Raw genomic sequence first — 16,769 nt, 5'->3', positions numbered from 1 at the left:
ATCCTTGGCCCCCTCCTGGGAGTTTGGCCCTCCCGCCGTGGACGCAGTGGCCGGCGTGGCCGGCCAAAAACAAGAGGCTAAATGGACACATGGGCCTATGTGGCGTGGCCAAACCCAGGCAAACACGCGGCCAGCCAAGAAGGGTCTCCCGGCCCACCCAGCCGGCGTCGGTTTACGGGGACGCTCTTTGAAATAACTCCCTTCATTTGTCACGCCGCCGTCAATCCGCCAAAAAGGCCATGGTCGGACGGCGACCCATCTCGAAGGAAAAACAAACGAGGCCTGGGATCACAAAGGAGCCTTTGACCACTTCCGTGTTCTCCCCCTACGCCGCTTCCACTCGACCTCCTCGCAAAGCCCCCCCCCCCCCCACACTTCTATATCGTCGGATCACGTGACCTGACAAGAGACAGACGTGGGGGCTCCTTTTTCATCAAACGTGTCATCACGGAGGGAGGGGGCCGAAAAGGGGGGGGACACGCTCCTCCATCACAAGCACTAAACCAGAAGAGGAAACTTTGTCGTGTTTTGGGGTCTATTGTAAGTCGTGGTGTGTATTGTGTGTCAATGACCTTTGCGTCTCCACGCAGACGGGGAGATGTTCAAAAGCCCCCCTCCCACTTTAGTGTGGCTGGGTTGCCACTCGGGTGTGGCACCACGTGCCCCCAGCGGCACCATTTAAAAATGAATCAATTCAACACAAACATAGATATCCAAAGATAGCCTAGCCTAGTCTAGCCTTCCCATTATTGGGGTTGATGGAAATCCAATTTGGAGCCTGGACTGGATCAGTGTTGGAATGACTGAATATGAGTGGGCCGGGCATCCCGATCTGGCATCGCGACTCCCGTCAAGTCCTGGCTCATTAGCACGTCCGGAATCAAGCGCCCGGATCAATTAGCGCCAACGGCGTCTCCGCCGATCCACGCGTAGGCTGCGCTCGGGATGCCCCGCTGGGCCTTTGGGGCCCACGCTTTGACATGCGCAGCGACACGCAGACACAGCGACACGCGGCTAGGGCCACCAAACAACGCCCCCCCATACCCCCCCCACCCCCACCCAATTCCTTTGAAAGCCCTTTGGTCACCACGCATAATATTCACGGCCCCCCTGTCCTGGGTTTCCGCCACAAATGCGCCGGTTCCGCAATGTACCCACGGGATGCTTCATTTGGGATCCTAACAAGGCCAGTATTTCCCAATTTGCGTTTTTTTTTGTGGGGGGTATTTTTCACAATGGTGATATTTCCGCCAAGCCGTTGAATATCCTGTCCGTCGAGTTTTACGCACAACGAACAACACCATTCAATATTGACACAAGTGCAATTAGACTTTTTAAACCACATTTTTCTGAACTGAAGTCAACTGTGTGCTGTGTGTGTGTGTGTGTGTGTGTGTGTGTGTGTGTGTGTGTGTGTGTGTGTTGTTTTTTTTCCAATAGTGAGACACGAACGTCAAAGAGGTCTGCGGCGGCGAAGAACGACACGTCGTAGACGATCTTCGGCAACAAGTGGGCGTGGCCTGGAGGTTCTCCCCCGCGCCCTCCCTCCGTGCGTAGTGGCGCGTGGGCGGGCGGCCCCGTGTGGCCAAGAGGGGAGAGCGAAACACGACACCCCGACAGAAGAAGAAGAGGAGGAGGAGGAGGAGGAGGAAAAGTGAAGAGGAGGGAGTGAAGGAGGGGGGCCACGGGGGCGCTCCAGTCAGTGGAAAAAAGAAAAAAGTGTGCGCTGGAGAAAGCTGCTCAGAGAAAGAAGACTTTGCCTCGGCTACTTTTTGTTTCTCCGTGCAGCGCCGCACTTTGGATCGCGGCGGCCGTGGAACAACAACAACAAGGAAAATAACAATAATAATAATAATAAGAAGAAGAAGTGGAGGAAAAGAAGAAGAAAAAGAAGTGGAGGAGAATGCCGCTGCACATGATGTGAAGCACGAGTGGAGCACGCCACGCGACGTCGTCCCGACGAGCCGAGTAGTGAAAGTCATCGCCTCTCCACGTCGCTTTTCGTCGCTTCTCGCCACCATTCCTTGGCGCCCGTCAAGCTCCCCCAACTACCGGATTCCCCCCGCGGACGGAGGCACGGGCTAACTTTTTTTTTTCCTCCCTCCCCCTCCTCCCTAGACAAAACATTCAACGCGGGACGTAAAAGTTTTTGGAAAGTGACCCAAAGTCGAGCAAGTGCCAAAAAAGGCGGAGAAACTGCTGCTTTTTATTTATTTATTTGATTATCGGGGCCACCACGGCCACTTGTTGAGAGAACAGACAGGCACCGGAGGAGGAACGACAGGCTAACGCGGCTAACGCGCTAAGCCCAGGGAAAAGTTAGCACTCGGCGGCAAAAGTCAGCCCAGGAGCCCGACGACGACCGCCATGAAGACCCCGGGGGAACCGGGTGAGTTCCATGTCTTTGTACTTGAAACTTTAGTCGTAAAACGAGTCATTTGCTGTTGCTTTTGGGGGAGGAAAAGGAGGCGTTAGCTTCGGCGGCTAAGCAGAGCTAACACGCTCGCTCGCTCATTACGTTCACTCGGCAACTTGTCCGAGTGGCCGCGCCGTGCCGCGCGCAAGCGACGGCTCCCCCGCCGCTTTTGTTCGACTCGCCCGGGAAAAAGGGAACGCGATCCGCCGGGTGAACGAACCATCGTGTTTGCGTCATGTTTGTCACTTGCCCCCCGGTCCGGTGATTTTGGGGTCAGGGGCGATCTTGCCTCCTGTACGCTAAAGTTCGTCCACCCGCTCGTTGCGTTTATCGGACCATTTGACTTTTTTTCCCCGATATCGTAATTAAAACAGCTATTACACAAGGGACGGCGTCGGGGAACGCCCCCAACCCCTTCTGCGCCAAATCACGAACAATGACTTGAATTGCCGTCACATTTGCAATGGTGCATTTTGAACAACAAGTGGCCGATTAAACGAAGTGTAATGTGCTTGGCGAGATTGACAAGTCATTAACTTTACACGGAAATTCCATTGTGTCCAGATCCTTGAGTAGTTGAAAAGTAAATAGTCAAGCTCCTACTTTAGTTTCATACACTGTACGTACAAGTACTTCCATTTCAGTTCTCGTCGTTATTGGCTACAGACTTGTCTTGTGTTTCTTGCAGTTACGGGGAAACTATTTAATAGTTCCATATTTTCTTGAACACGAGTTTAACTCAATGATGACACGTTTTGTAGTAGGAACTAACTTGTTCTGTCTTGCCACATTTCACTTCATTTAAGTCTGTACAATAAGTTTTTTTCAGCCAGCCAGGACGCTAGAGGGCGCTACCCGTAATGAGTACAAAAAAATCAGAGACAAAGAAGAAGCCAGAGTCGGTTGGATGTAAATACGGTTTGCGATGCGGATTACCAAGTAACCTCTGTCTGAAATCAAAATACACAATTACAAGGGTGCTTCTTGAGAACGGGGTGGTTTATAAGTGCGGCTTTTGATTTTCTTGATTTGGAGATAACGGCGGAGTGTCAGCGTCGGGTCACAAGAGGCGACATTTGTGCTTGCTATTAGTCTTGCGGTATTGATTGGTCATCCTATTTTTTTCTCCCGACACGGGGGTCTTGATGATTTACAGTAGCACTAAATAAAACAACATTTTGCGACAAAGGAAGTGTACGAAGCGACGCGGCGACATATTTTGTCGGGAAGCTGATAGAAATGGACTCCGCTCGCGACTTTTCACGCGGGCTTTTCTTTCCCCGACGTGGGTCCGGATTCCAAATCATCCGTCTTTATTTGGGGAGAAGCCTGCCAGATTAGGGCCAGAAAAGCCTGATTATATCACCCCCGCTGAGATAAGAAGTCGGCGATGGTGTTTGGCAAGAGAATGGCCAATCACGTGAAACTTCTCAATCCGCCAAATATTTCATGATAAAAGAAAAGTGTTTGAGGCTCACGCATTCGCTTGCTTTTACGCTATTTTCTCCAAATGACTTGAGGGGTTAAGTTGGAATGAGTCGGTCGGGCACATGAAATGTGGGGAAAAATAGTGCTGGTCTTGAGGTTGACGTCGGGTCGGGTCGGAGTCGGTACGCGACTTGACCGTGCTTGTTTGGGTTTTTTTTTTTTTTAAACAAGCGTAACCAAATGAAAGCAACTTGTATTGCCGGCTCCCAGCCAGCAGGCAGTGTTGTCGCATGTGACACGCACGCACATACGCACACACGGGCCTTTTGTTTCCTGTGTGACTTCATGCACATACGTGTAAATAGAAATGGGTCAAACTCTTCCTATCAGGAAGTCGGCCGTCTGGCCGCTGGCGAGCTCAATTTTCCACTTGTGTTTGCTTCTTGTATCAACAAGGCCTACGTCACGCCCGACGCGCTTTGTTGTGCTTACTGCGCGTGTGTGTGTGCGCACGTGTGTGTGTGTGTGTGTGTGTGATGAGGGCAGTGAAAGGGGCCATACATGAGCAATTCGCGGGCGTTAAGTCTGGCAAGGACGGGGCCGCTCTTAATGGCCGCCGGCGTATTCACGCGGCCATGGCTTGACGCGGGTGTCGCCGGTGTTGTCGCCCGCCATTTGTCGGAGGCCGGAAGAGCGAGATGAAACGGAGTGCCGCCGGTGCTTTTGTCGAGGGTCCGGCACCCGCTTGTGAAAAAAAGTTGGTGACTTTGCTGCCTTGAAAGAAAAAGTCATTACAGTCTTGCCTTGATTAGCGCAAATTCACCTGGCGATTTTTTTTTTTTTTTCTGCTATTCATTCATTTTTATTGAATTTTTGAGTTCATGAAAATGTGAAAATCCACACTGAAAGTCGTAAGCGGAAGCTACTTTTGCTACTAGGACTCAGCACTGAAAAAAAAATTATAATTGGGGTGACCCTAATTGGGGATTTTTTATATATCGCGGGTTATGGTCTGGTCGACATTAACGGCGATATTCGAGGGATTACTATACAGCGTTGAGAAAATGTCACCAAATGTTTTGATCGTCTCCTTGACAAAATGGAAGCCGTCATCATCCTTCAATTTGTTGTTAAAAGAGACCCCCCCCCAATGCCTTTTAATATACAGTAATCTGCTCCACATTCCCTTTTGGCATGAGGTATAAACTGACATTTTTTTCCCCAGTTTCTTTCCCCGTGTCCGCTTTAGCACTCGGGTTGGATTGGATAACCGCCTCAAGTTAGCACGAGCGTGACGGACGTGTTTTGGTTGTCGTGTTTGATTTTTTTTTCGGTTGTTGTTGTGTCACATGCTGCTGTGGGCCACTTCCTGTCTACGCCTGAAAGCCGCCCCTAAGAATCGTGCGTCATTTGGACACCAAAGAAAAGAAAAAGCCGATTTTACGGTATTCAAATGAACGCGGGTGAACGACCACATTTGTGGGATGTTGACGCTCCGTTCAGCCTCGTTCGGGCTTTTCCCCCCTTATTGTCCATTTAAAAAAAAAAATGACGTTGACCCCGGCGCATTCCTGACACCGACGAGAAAAAGGCTGGAAAAAAAATCCAGTGACGTCAGCATCTCCCCGGTGTGTTGTGGAGCGTCGTTTGGGGTCATCGCTGTGGCGCTTGGCATCTTTTCCTGGAAGTCGCCCGCCAGCGACTGCCAGCGTGCCTTCTGTGTGTGTGCGCGCACACACACACACGGTGGCTGCGGTGATCCCAGCGGGGAAAATAGAAAGGAGGTAGCGCAAGCCTGGACACGCGGGCCCAAAAGAGAAGAAGAAAAAGAGCGCTGACGGACCAATATGTGCGTTTAAAGTCGTCATTTTGGCACAGTGTCACATGATTTAGAATATCTCGCTTCCCAATTTTGAATCAAGTCGTAAGTTCACTTGGGTTTGGGTTGGGCCGCTTGCCGCTGGGACGGGAAAAGACCTTCTGTCTTAGATGAGCGCCACCTTTGGCAGAACGTGCTACAGGCGCGACCTCCTCATTAGAGAGATCCGCAAAGTTCTTGCCTTTTTTTAAATTTCTTTTCCCTCCCCCTTTGAATGGTCGCTTTCAGCCGTCCGAGCGTGGCATCTGTTGGCGGTGGCGGCGGCGGCGGCGGTGCGCGAGTGGAAAGTCTAGAGCGGGGAAAAAGTGAGGCGGATTCTCACAGGCTGCCACCGGGGGGGAAAAAATAATAAATCAAACCAAAAGCGCACTTTTGGTTTTGTGGCCGCCTCAGACTCGGTGTGTACACTTGCCCGCTTCTTCTTCTTCTTCTTCTTCTTGGTCCAAAAGCTCCTATTATTTGGATGCGGACCACTCCAATGTTGACGAAGGTGCGGTCTCGCCGTGGTGGGCTCGCTCGCTCGCTCGCTCGCGCGCACTCGGGCAGCCCCAGTTGAGCTATTTGTTTTCATTTGATGTTTGGCCTCCGCTCGGCCGCGACCGTTTGCGGTCGGGGACGCGGCGTTTAAACCCTCCGTCTGTCATTTTGCCCCGACTTTGATTTGGAGCTCGCTTCCCTGTTTCGGATGTCGCTCAAGATGCCGCCTTCAATTTTGAGTTGTTTGTGAGGCGCTAAAGTACATTTGCTAAAGGTACTCTCCGTCGAGAGTCTCCCTCCCGGCGTCGAGGCCTTTTCATTGGTGGAATTTCTTCCGATCGGGGCCCCGTCTGGCGCTCACCGGACGAGCGTGCCCTTGCGCTGAAATGTGGCGAGGACGTGTCGGGACGACCGCTTGGAATTTCCCGGCCACGGGGAAAAGGATTCTCACCAGAATTCCCTCCCGATAAACGTCGGGGCTCGTCCTTGTGGGACAAATTCTTAGGAGGCGTTGGTGCTCGTTGGCGCCCATGGCTGGCCATGGCCGTCCAATCGGTTTGAATTGCGGCCGGACCTCTTTGGAGGGAAAATAACAATAGGGACGCTCACGGGACACAACGTCTTTCTGTCGGTCTGTCCCTTTTTGACCCAAAGGAAGGACTAGTCCGTCCGCCGTCGGGTCGGGATGGGACGCTCTCGGCCTGCCGGATGATGTCATGTTTTGACTGGAGCGCCAAGGCAAGGTTTTCTCCTTTTGTCTGAGACCTTGGCCATCCACTCTTGCCTTCTCTCTCTCTCTCTCTTCTTGGCCGCAGGTGCGCCTTTGACGGGATGATCGCCGATGAAATGGCGTCCGGGGACGAAGCGCGTGGTCGCACGTGGTCTCGTGTTTGTCCAATGAGCGAAAAGGCCGAATAGCGCCGGCGGGATTTCACACGCTTTTACCGTTGTGGTGTTCCCCGAGACCTCGAAGATGACTTGCGAAGGCCAGCTGATAGCAGCTTTTGCAGATAGCGCTTATCCTCCCATATCTTCTACAATGGCAACATTTGGCGGGGGCACAAATGGTCGCCGTGCCCAAAGTTGGCCCACAGAACACTGCGACATTAAAGGCGCCGTGGTTTTTCTTCCCACGAGTCCGAAAATGAGAAAAGGAGCGGCTGCCGTGTCTTTGCGATAAAACCCTCCATTGAAATTGGGGGGAGGGGGTCATCCATGGGGCACCAAGAGGTCTTACTCTTTTGACCCCGGCCCGGTTTTGTGCCGAGAGTCTCGGCGACTCCCGGCCAAGTCGGCCACTCCCCTAAAAGGCTGACGAGCGCTTCTGGGTCTGTCTCGCATTAGCGCGCACACGCTCTTTTAATATTGGCGCCCTGGCAGGCGAGGGCCGCCACGTCCCTGCGGCGGCGATGCGGTGTCGCCGCCACCGCCGAGCACGAGCCGCTCAGTCTAGAGGCGGGAAGATCCGCCATGAATGCCGTAGCTGCGGCCAGACGTCTCCTATGGGAGAAAGTCCCTGTTTTCTTAGGCCCGCGTGGGGAATCCAACCCGTGGCCCCGTCACGTCACGGCGCCGACCCGGAAACGTAGCGAGATAAGGCCTGCAAAACCGTTTTTGCCGTATCGCCGCGCCGCTACATTCGATGAGCGTTGGCTGGTTTTAGGTCTTGGGAAAAGAGCCTTTTGAAGGAGGCGGTCTTTGGTCTTTTGCCATGGCGCACGGAAACATCACTCGGCATTCCAACCCAAAAAGCGCCTCCGTCGTCACATCCACTCTGATAACGACAACAATAAGACGGGCGCTTTGGTCAAAATGCAAAAGTGGACTCCATGATGCTCCTTTCTCTTTCGCATATTGGATGGGTGGAGAGTGACGAATGGGCTTGGCGTCGGGCGCCGCCATCCTTAACGCTGACGCACGCGGAAGAAATGTCTCGTCAGCAGAACCCGCCGAGGACATGTGGAGCCCATCACAAGCTTGACGTTCACCCAGGAGCTCATCTGGCTTCCATCGCTTGAGCGAGAGGCCGACAAAGTAGTGGCCTTTCTTCTTCGACGGGTCGCTGGAAGGCGGCGTCGGAAGGTCGGGCCGCCGGCCGGCCGAGGAATGGGTTGCCGGCGGCGCGAGCCTCCCGTACGTGGCGTTCGCTCGGAGGGCCTATTCTGGGCCGCGGCGGCGGCGGCGGCCGCACGTGCGTTGGCGCGCGTGGGAGGAAAATGAAAGTCGTCTGTGGAGCGCGACCGCAAGACGGGAGCCAGTTGGAAATTTCCCTCAGCCGGCGGCGCAGCTGCGGCCTCCTGGTTGGGCTTCTTCGTCTTCTTCTTCTTCTTCTTCTTTTTTCTCCATTCCGCCAGGCCGCGCTTTCATCTAGCTCGGGCTCGCCCGCGTCGTCCCGGCAGTAAAAAATCGAACCGGGGTGATCTCGTCGCCAGGCAGGGAGACGGACGGCCAAAGCCTTTTATTAACGCTCGGTTAGAGATCAAGTCAAAGGCCAGTCCGCCGCCGCCGCTCGACGTAGCTTTTCAAATAGTCCAACCCTGATGATCCCAGATAACGTGGAAAAAGCTTTTCTTCCTTGATAATAGGCGGATGTCGTCAAAATGAGCTTAGACAAACTGTGGCTTTCAAAATGTGCTTCCGTGCCTCATTTTTCTCCAAATAAAGCCCTGCTTTTGAAAAGTGTGGCTATCAAAAGCAAGACTAATTCATCAGTTCCACATCTGCAAGTTGAACCGTCGTATCATGTTCAGATGGAACGAGCCTTTTTCTTTTAAGTTTGTTCCTTTTCGGGGGCCACTCAAACAAAAGGAACGTCGGCCAATCGCCACCCCCCCGGAAGTGGACTTTCCGCATCGGGGCGATATTCCCCTTTTCTGGCCACTTCCTGCCTTTTTGCGGGGCTCTCTGCGTCGCCATTGTCGCCACAGACGACCTTTGCCATGGCTAAATATAGCGCGTAAAGAATAGGAGGAAGGGAGGGCTGAATGCACAGAGTGGGCGCCACGCAACACAAACTTGTCGTGGACAGCCTTCAATTCACGTTTTGCCGGACTCTTCCCCATCACCCTCATCACCCTCATCATCATCATCTTCTGGTTGATGCTCCTCAAACTCGGACAACTTTTTTTTGTTTTTCAGTCATTGAACGGCATCTCGTCGTGACTCAGCCGCTTATTTTTAGCTTTGAAAATCCGGCGTTGCCAGGCGACTGCATCTCGCGGCGAAGGCGGCGACAAAAGCCGGCACGCCGTGAGTCAGCCACGGCTATTCCTGCGTTCTCGGCGCACGTGCTCGGCGCGCCCACGCGCGAACCCGCTTACCTTGCCCGCCAACCTTCCCTACGTGCGTGCAGTCATTGTCTCTGGGCTTGAATCACCTTTCTTCGTCTCCCATTTAGCTGGATGAAAGAGAGAGGAAGAGATGGATGAATGTATCCGACGCTCCTACGCCACCTAACGCCATACGTTTCGGGAGATAAATTAGAATGGCGTTGCCGGGGAACCGATTGCTTTCCAAACGGGACCGTGGGGGGGCCTCCCGTGGCGTGGCGTGGCGTGGCGTGAGCACGGGAATCACCAGAACGCAAACCAAAAATGCTTCATGTTTGTAAATGACAAGCGGGCCGCAAAAGCAGAATTTATGCAGACAGGGAAAAAGTTGCGGTTCTTTTAAGGGCCATCTGGGCTCCGTATTGGCATACCTTGTGACGGTGGGAGGCCATTTTATTGAGCGTTCCAGGTGCGTGCGTCTTCTTTTTCAACCTGCTGCTTTTCGTGTCCTATTCTGCTTTTGGAAAAGCCACGGACGGGCCCAAACTTTTGCTTTGTTTCCCTGGTTCGAGCGTCCGACGCCAGGACAAGTTGGCCGTGCCTCTATTGTGGCTAACGTCGCCGTGTAGATATTGACACGGTTTGTGGGAAAGGGATGGCAACCTTGGCGCGCGCCGTCGCCCTTTTTTTAGAGACGCGAGCGTGGGCGCGGGCTGAGAAAGAGCAGTATTGTTGTACCATGGCCATATGTTTCCCAAGCTCAGCGGTAAGCACATCTGCTCTTAATGAGCCGTGTTGAGTCTTTTACTGCCACCGTCCGTCCGTCCGTCCGTCCGCGGCGCTTATATTTTGTCTGCACCGTGGCCCAGGTCCGTCTTTTTCCCGGCCTAAATAAAGACGCGTCTGAACTCGGCGCCCCCCCGTTCATCTGAATGAAAACGTGGCCTGACCTGAACCATCTCCGTTCCCCCCCCGACAGGGTTCGCCTTCCCCGAGTGGGCCTACAAGCCCGAGTCCAGCCCGGGTTCGCGGCAGATCCAGCTGTGGCACTTCATCCTGGAACTGCTACGCAAGGAAGAGTACCACGACGTGATCGCCTGGCAGGGCGACTACGGCGAGTTCGTCATCAAGGACCCGGACGAGGTGGCCCGGCTGTGGGGGGCGCGCAAGTGCAAGCCGCAGATGAACTACGACAAACTCAGCCGCGCCCTCAGGTCAGATCGCCGTCGTTGTCGCCGTCGTCGCCCCTCCTTTTTTTTAGCGGGCGCTACTCTGTGTGCTCTTCGCGCCTGGTTATATGTCAGCCCTCCTCCGACCCATCTGCGCCTTATTTGTCGCCACTACCGCAAACCCAGCGCTCGCCTTCCCTGTGGGAATCCGGCACCCGCTCGTGACCGTAAACCGGCACGCTTCGGGGAAGCCTTTTGAAGCGAGGTAGGGTCGTTGTCCGCCCCGCTTCCCGGGAGCCCCCACCTCGAGGCCCCCAAGCGTCTTTTTGACATTTCGTCGGACGGGTCGTCGCCGGCCGGCGTTTGGCGGCCGATGCCAAAATGAAGTCAAACGACGACGAATGTTATTTCATATAAAAAAATTTCAATTGATTACAAAAAAGGAGGAACCAAAACTTGTACGGAGGAGGGAAGTCATCAATTTAGAGCCTCGCCACCATTCAATTGCTTCTCGGCTTGTCTCAAGCGTGAATGCAGCCGGCCAGCGTTGGTAAACCGTGAATCAAGTCCCTCGGCCACCCCCCCCCCCCCCAACAAAACTTTGACAATGGAAGCGAGAGAGGTGGAGCGAAACCCCGCGTGTGACTCGCTGGTTTTCATGGTCTTCTCCGTCTCTCCTCCTCCTCCTCCTCCTCCTCCTCCCTCCTCTGCCTTCTCTTTTGATGACTCACGACAAGTCACTTCCTCCTCCACTGACATAACCACACGTTCTTGTCACGGGGGTTGAAGCACGACGGGGAGGGAGGGCGGTCACGCCAGTGGAACGGCGGAGGCGTCGGCGTGACCGTGTTGCCGTCTAGTAACCAACCCCCCCCCCCCCCCCCCCCATCCCCCGCAGGTACTACTACAACAAGAGGATCCTCCACAAAACCAAAGGCAAGAGGTTCACCTACAAGTTCAACTTCAACAAACTGGTGCTGGTCAACTACCCCTTCATCGACATGGGCTCAGGTACGTTAGCGAGCTTCCCTTTTGGCGCCAAATACGCCCACAGTGACGTGGCCATCTTCCCAAAATGCATCTCGTTGACACCGTTGAACGCGCAAGACGGCCAAATGGTGGCAAAATGTCCGCCCGTAGCCAAACTTTGAACTCACGTCGCCACGGAAAGGGTGCGCTCATCGGGCCAGTTAGCAGCGCGGCTTGCGCGTCAGGTGGCAGGACGCTTAACGTCCGCACCGATGGACGATATTCTTTCGATAAATGGCGTCGTGATGTCACGGCGACAACGTTGACCACGCGCTCGAGTTCTCTCTCTCTCTGGCTGTCTCGCTCCGCCTTGTCGCGTCGTGTTCCAGAGCAAATGGAAGCCATACGGAGCTGACTAAAAGCATGCCGCCATCCTTTTAATGACAGCACACGCACACGTGCAATGTGGCCCACGCGTGTCGTGACGCGCGCGGGCCCACGTCAATCTGTGGCCATTGTGGCCCGAACGCATGACGAGGACGTCATGACTACACGCACAAAAAAATCACACACACACACCCGGCGGCAGACCGCCAGGGAAAGGAGAGAAGCCCGCCCGGCCCATGTTTGGAATGGCAACGGGAGCAACTTTTCCAGTATTTAATTCTGCCGCGGGCGGGCCAACAATTCATTGCGGTGCCACAGTCTCGCTCGCGGGGAGGAGCGCCAAAAGGGGGGTAGGGGATTCTGGTTACGGGGCGGCCATTTTCTGCCACCGTTTGTCTGGAATGAATCAGCCGTATTGTTCCCGGTCAGAGAAACCTAGATTGTTCTCTTCCGGAAATGAGCCATATAGACGCAGCGTGATAAAAGTCAAGCATTTCAAGTCGCTCTCCCCGCCATTTCCCGAGCTTTGTCTTTTTCTTCGCGGCTTCCGCCAAACGCTTCCCATTGATCTCTCGCCCGCCGCTGGCAAATTCCCCAACTGTCGTTGACCATTTTGAGTTGGTAACGCTCGGTCCCCGCCGCAGGTCGCGGCGCCCCGCAGAGCGCCCCGCCGGTCCCGACGGGAGGCGGCCACTTCCGCTTCCCGCCGTCCACCCCGTCGGACCTGCTGTCGTCCAGCGAGGAGCTGCGCAGCCCCGGCGCCTTCGGCGGCGTGGCGCGCCGCGCCGCCCGCGGCTCGGTCAGCGACTGCAGCGACGGCACCTCGGCCAACTCGGAGCTGGAGGAGGCGGCGTCCGTGGCGGCCGCGGCGGCGGGGGCCGAGGACCGGGGCCCCGACAGGGCCTTCAGGGGGCTCCTGCCGCCCCGCCTGCCTCACGAGTCGCTCTTCCGCCTGTACGCCGGCGCCCCCCGCCCTCACAGGATGCACCCGGAGCCGCTGTCGCCCTTCCCCGTCTCGCCCCTGCCGGGCCCCGGAGGGCTGCTGTCCCCGGCCCTGTCGATGACGCCCACCCCGCACCTGCCTTACACGCCCTCGCCGTCGCTGCCCTCCCCCATGTTGGGCTCCCACTTCTCCTTCAACCCGGAGGACATGAAGCACTACCTCCAGGCCCACACCCAGTCCGTCTACAACTACCACCTCAGCCCGCGCGCCTTCCTGCACTACCCCAACATCGTGGTCCCGCAGCCGCACCGCCCCACCCCGGAGAAAGCGCCGCCGCCGGCTCACCACCACCACCACCATCAGCTGCACGTGCCACTGGCCCATCCCCTGGGAGGGCCGCCCGGCGGGGTCGAGGAGGCCTTCAAGTTCAAGCTGCAGCCGCCTCCCCTGGGCCGAAAACACAGGGAGGCGGCGGCGGCGGTGGCCTCCTCATCGGCGGCCGGACAATCCTCGTTGGCGGCGGCGGCGACGGCGCCCGAGATCAAGGTAAGGACCGACCGTGGCCACGGCCCTTTTCGGACCCTTTTTGACCCGTGCGCCCTTTTCAGGTGGAGCCCGTATCCGACCCCGAGTCCGAAGAGGAAGTGGAAGTGACCGACATCAGCGAGGAAGACGAGGACGACGACATCTTTGCGCCCGTCTCCCTGGCTCACGGCAGCCCCGCCGGGCCTTTCCCGCCGGAACCCGCCGACCCCTACGAGGAAGACGACGACGGCGAGGTCTTCAAGACGCCGGCCGCCCCGCCGCACTCGGCGGGCCCCAAGACGGAGCCCAAGGCGGAGCCCAAGGCGGAGCCGAAAGCGGAACCCAAGGCGGAACCCAAGGCGGAGCTGAAGGCGGAGCCGAAAGTGGAGCCAAAAGCGGAGCCGGCGGCGGGGGCGGGCCCGGGCGGCGCCCGCTGCATCCCGCTCAAGCTGCGCTTCAAGCGGCGCTGGAGCGAGGACCAGAAGATGGAGGCGGACGGCGAGCGGGACGAGGCCGAGGACAAAAAGGTGAGGGCGGAGGGGAGCGGCCGGGGCGAGGAGGACGGGGCAGGGCGGGGCCCCATTTGGGCCCTGAGCGCCGTCCCCCCGCCGCCCGCCCAGCGCCGGGCCAGCTCGGAGCTGCAGAGGGCCACGGCCCAGTTGTCCTTGGAGAACGCCGGCTGCTGAGAGAGAGAGAGAGAGAGAGCCCAAAGGCCAAATGGAAATATTGTGGCCACAATCCCAAAGGGACGGACGGACGGAACAAAGTGTGTACGCCACGCCAAGGAAGTCCGGTCGAAGGAATTGGCCTCCTAAAATGGCCGCCTCGGAACAAAAAATCCAATGGACTTGATCCGCTTGAGCTCATTCCATTCATTTTGAAATTTTAAAGAAGAAAAAAATACCTGGGAAGATGTCATCCTTCCTTCAACCCTGCTCATTTGGTGGCTCCAATGGTTTTTACTCCATTTGAATGCGTATACGAGCCGGCTGGGTAGGCCTGCTTTTTTTCCCCCCCCCCCCCCCCGACCAACTTTTCCCAGTCCCCAAAAGCAACGTCTTGACGTTTGCTCAGTAGTTGGGCATCCCATCCTCATCACTTGGAATCGGAGACCAATGCATTCCATCAAATCCCGTCTATATTGTGGCCACAATTTTTCCACCTGTCCCACGCTTGCTTTTCTCCGTGAACGCGACACCCTATTTTTCCTCTTCTGGCCCTTGAAAATGGCTGTAAATATGAGTGGACCTCTGTCGGACGGGTGGCCGGCCGGCCCCGTCTTTTTGTCGACTGGAAAAAAAGTGCCTGGCAGCAGTTTACAAGGTGGATTGCGGACCCAAAGAAGCGGGCGGCCCGGAACATTCCGGACTTCTTCCCGGACGGTATGTTGGCGCGCCTTGGGAAAGCGACTGGGGGACTTGCCCCGTTTGCCATTTTGGGGGAACTGGTCGTTTCCAAAGACTCTCTGCGACACTGGCCAAAAGCCAAAGCCTTTAATTGGCCGCAGAGCCGGCCGGGAAGGCGTCGTCCCCCTCCCTCCGTTTGATTTTTGACGTGGCCGGGTCGGGCGCGATGGGACGTCTAGCCACGTTAATGGCACTGAAAACTAACTGGCAGAGAGCTTCTTTTTCCAAATGTCTCTTTCCAATTTGAACGGGAACAAGCGTGCCTTTTCAAGCCCCCGACGCACCGACATGCCTTCTTCTCTTTTCAACATCCAAATCCAACGACACGTATATTTTGGCCCCCCTAAAGACCTTCTATTTCCAATAGCGTAGTTTGTGATACAAATCGGGAAACCAAAACCTATTTTCGTGCTGAACATATGTGTACATATGAGGACAGTATATATATATATAAATATATATAGTATATTCTATATAACGCCCAGTGTATTAGCACACCTTTGCCTTGTGGCGCAGCCAATGCCGCCATCAGAGTTTATATTTATATTGTTAAATATTAAGAAAACAGCCGTTAGGGGGCCCACGTCCACGTGAAAATGGCGCCGGGCTTCGATCGGCCGAGACGTGGACGGACGGCACGGAGACGCGTGCGCGTCACGGATAACCTTGTCGTAAAACGGCATCCGCCCTTTCCGCCCAGCCACGCAGGAAATGACATGGTTAAAACCTCAGCGAACAGTGGAGAGTGCGGGACTTCCCGTAGCATGACTCGCTAATGGCGTGTGCACGTTGGCGTGCGTCGCGTTGGCGTGCGTCGCGCGTGGCCTTCCCGAGTCGAGTAGACTAAGCCAGCCGCGCTCTTGCACATTTTTAACGCCTTTGCCAGAGAATTGGCTATTTAGACTTTTTAAAATGGATTTTATCCTACATAGCGTATAGACCTTTTTGTTTTGTATGGCTTCTTTTTTTAGTAGCAGTTAGCGCCACACGTGTCCGGTCAGGAAAACATTGCAGCCACTTTCAAGCCTCCCAAACGCATCTACTATTGTTACTATTGTAATGATGACGTATTGTAATATTAACCAGCTTATTTTGTATGTATTCTTGGCTAAGTCGCTTTTCTTTTCCTCTGTGAACAAATTCTTTTGGTTCCAATTTGCACTCTTTTTCTTTCTTTTTTTGTGGACCTTTTTTTATTTTTATTTTTTACCACAAGTGTATAACCCAGAAAACAGTTGTTTTCTTTTTTTATTACAATCGTTTATTTGTGTATATATTTTTCATATTTGGAGGGTTCAGTTAGAAAAATGTTTAAAAAAAATGTATTAACTGTTGTTCCATTCGTCAGCATCTCTTCAGGCGACCGCTCGATGTCTCCGTGTTCATCTTCACGTGTAATTAAAACAATAATCAGGGTTCATTAAAAACAGGTAAAAGTGGATTCGTCATCTTGTTTTGTTTTGGTGCCAAGTCTCAAAAAGTGTTGTTTTTTTCCCCCACCTCATTTTTGGAGTTTCTTTCTTTATGACACTTTAATGATCCCTACAAAAACTGTAACTCTAGCGCCTCCTGACAAAAAAAGTGCAGCACTGCATCACTGACTAGTGTTGTACACTCCATAATTGTTTTTTTTCGCTTAGTTTCAATCATGATATTTCCCACATTGTTCTCTTTCAACTCATTATTGTAGTGTGTTACTGGCCTGTTGCTCAATTAGTCTTTTGTTTTCTTTCTAAGTACTCTCCTTATTTTCTTTTACAAATGAACAATAGCTGGTATTTCCGTGCTCTGATGTGCTAAAATGACGCCCCCGTCGGCCTATTGTCATTCCGAAGCCTTCTTGTTAATTAATGTTCCATTTTTCTGTGGGATTTGAAGGCACCGCCACGACGTGATTGACG

The 16,769-nt window shown here is 54.4% G+C and overlaps 1 protein-coding gene across 1 annotated transcript; it reads left to right on the top strand.

The window, feature by feature from the left end:
• The first annotated feature begins 1,607 nt into the window (after window positions 1-1,607).
• On the top strand, window positions 1,608-14,285 carry erf (Ets2 repressor factor). Its single transcript, XM_077591209.1, has 5 exons — window positions 1,608-2,389; window positions 10,449-10,683; window positions 11,537-11,649; window positions 12,639-13,483; window positions 13,546-14,285. Exons 1-5 carry the CDS (start codon window positions 2,368-2,370, stop codon window positions 14,146-14,148), a joined length of 1,818 nt encoding a protein of 605 aa, XP_077447335.1. The 5' UTR covers window positions 1,608-2,367; the 3' UTR covers window positions 14,149-14,285.
• Window positions 14,286-16,769: the final 2,484 nt, after the last annotated feature.

The sequence above is a fragment of the Stigmatopora argus genome, chromosome 21 (genome assembly GCF_051989625.1).
Source record: "Stigmatopora argus isolate UIUO_Sarg chromosome 21, RoL_Sarg_1.0, whole genome shotgun sequence".
Taxonomy (NCBI): domain Eukaryota; kingdom Metazoa; phylum Chordata; class Actinopteri; order Syngnathiformes; family Syngnathidae; genus Stigmatopora; species Stigmatopora argus.
The sequence above is the reverse complement of the archived record's forward strand: the minus strand, read 5'-3'. Positions and strand labels throughout refer to the sequence as shown.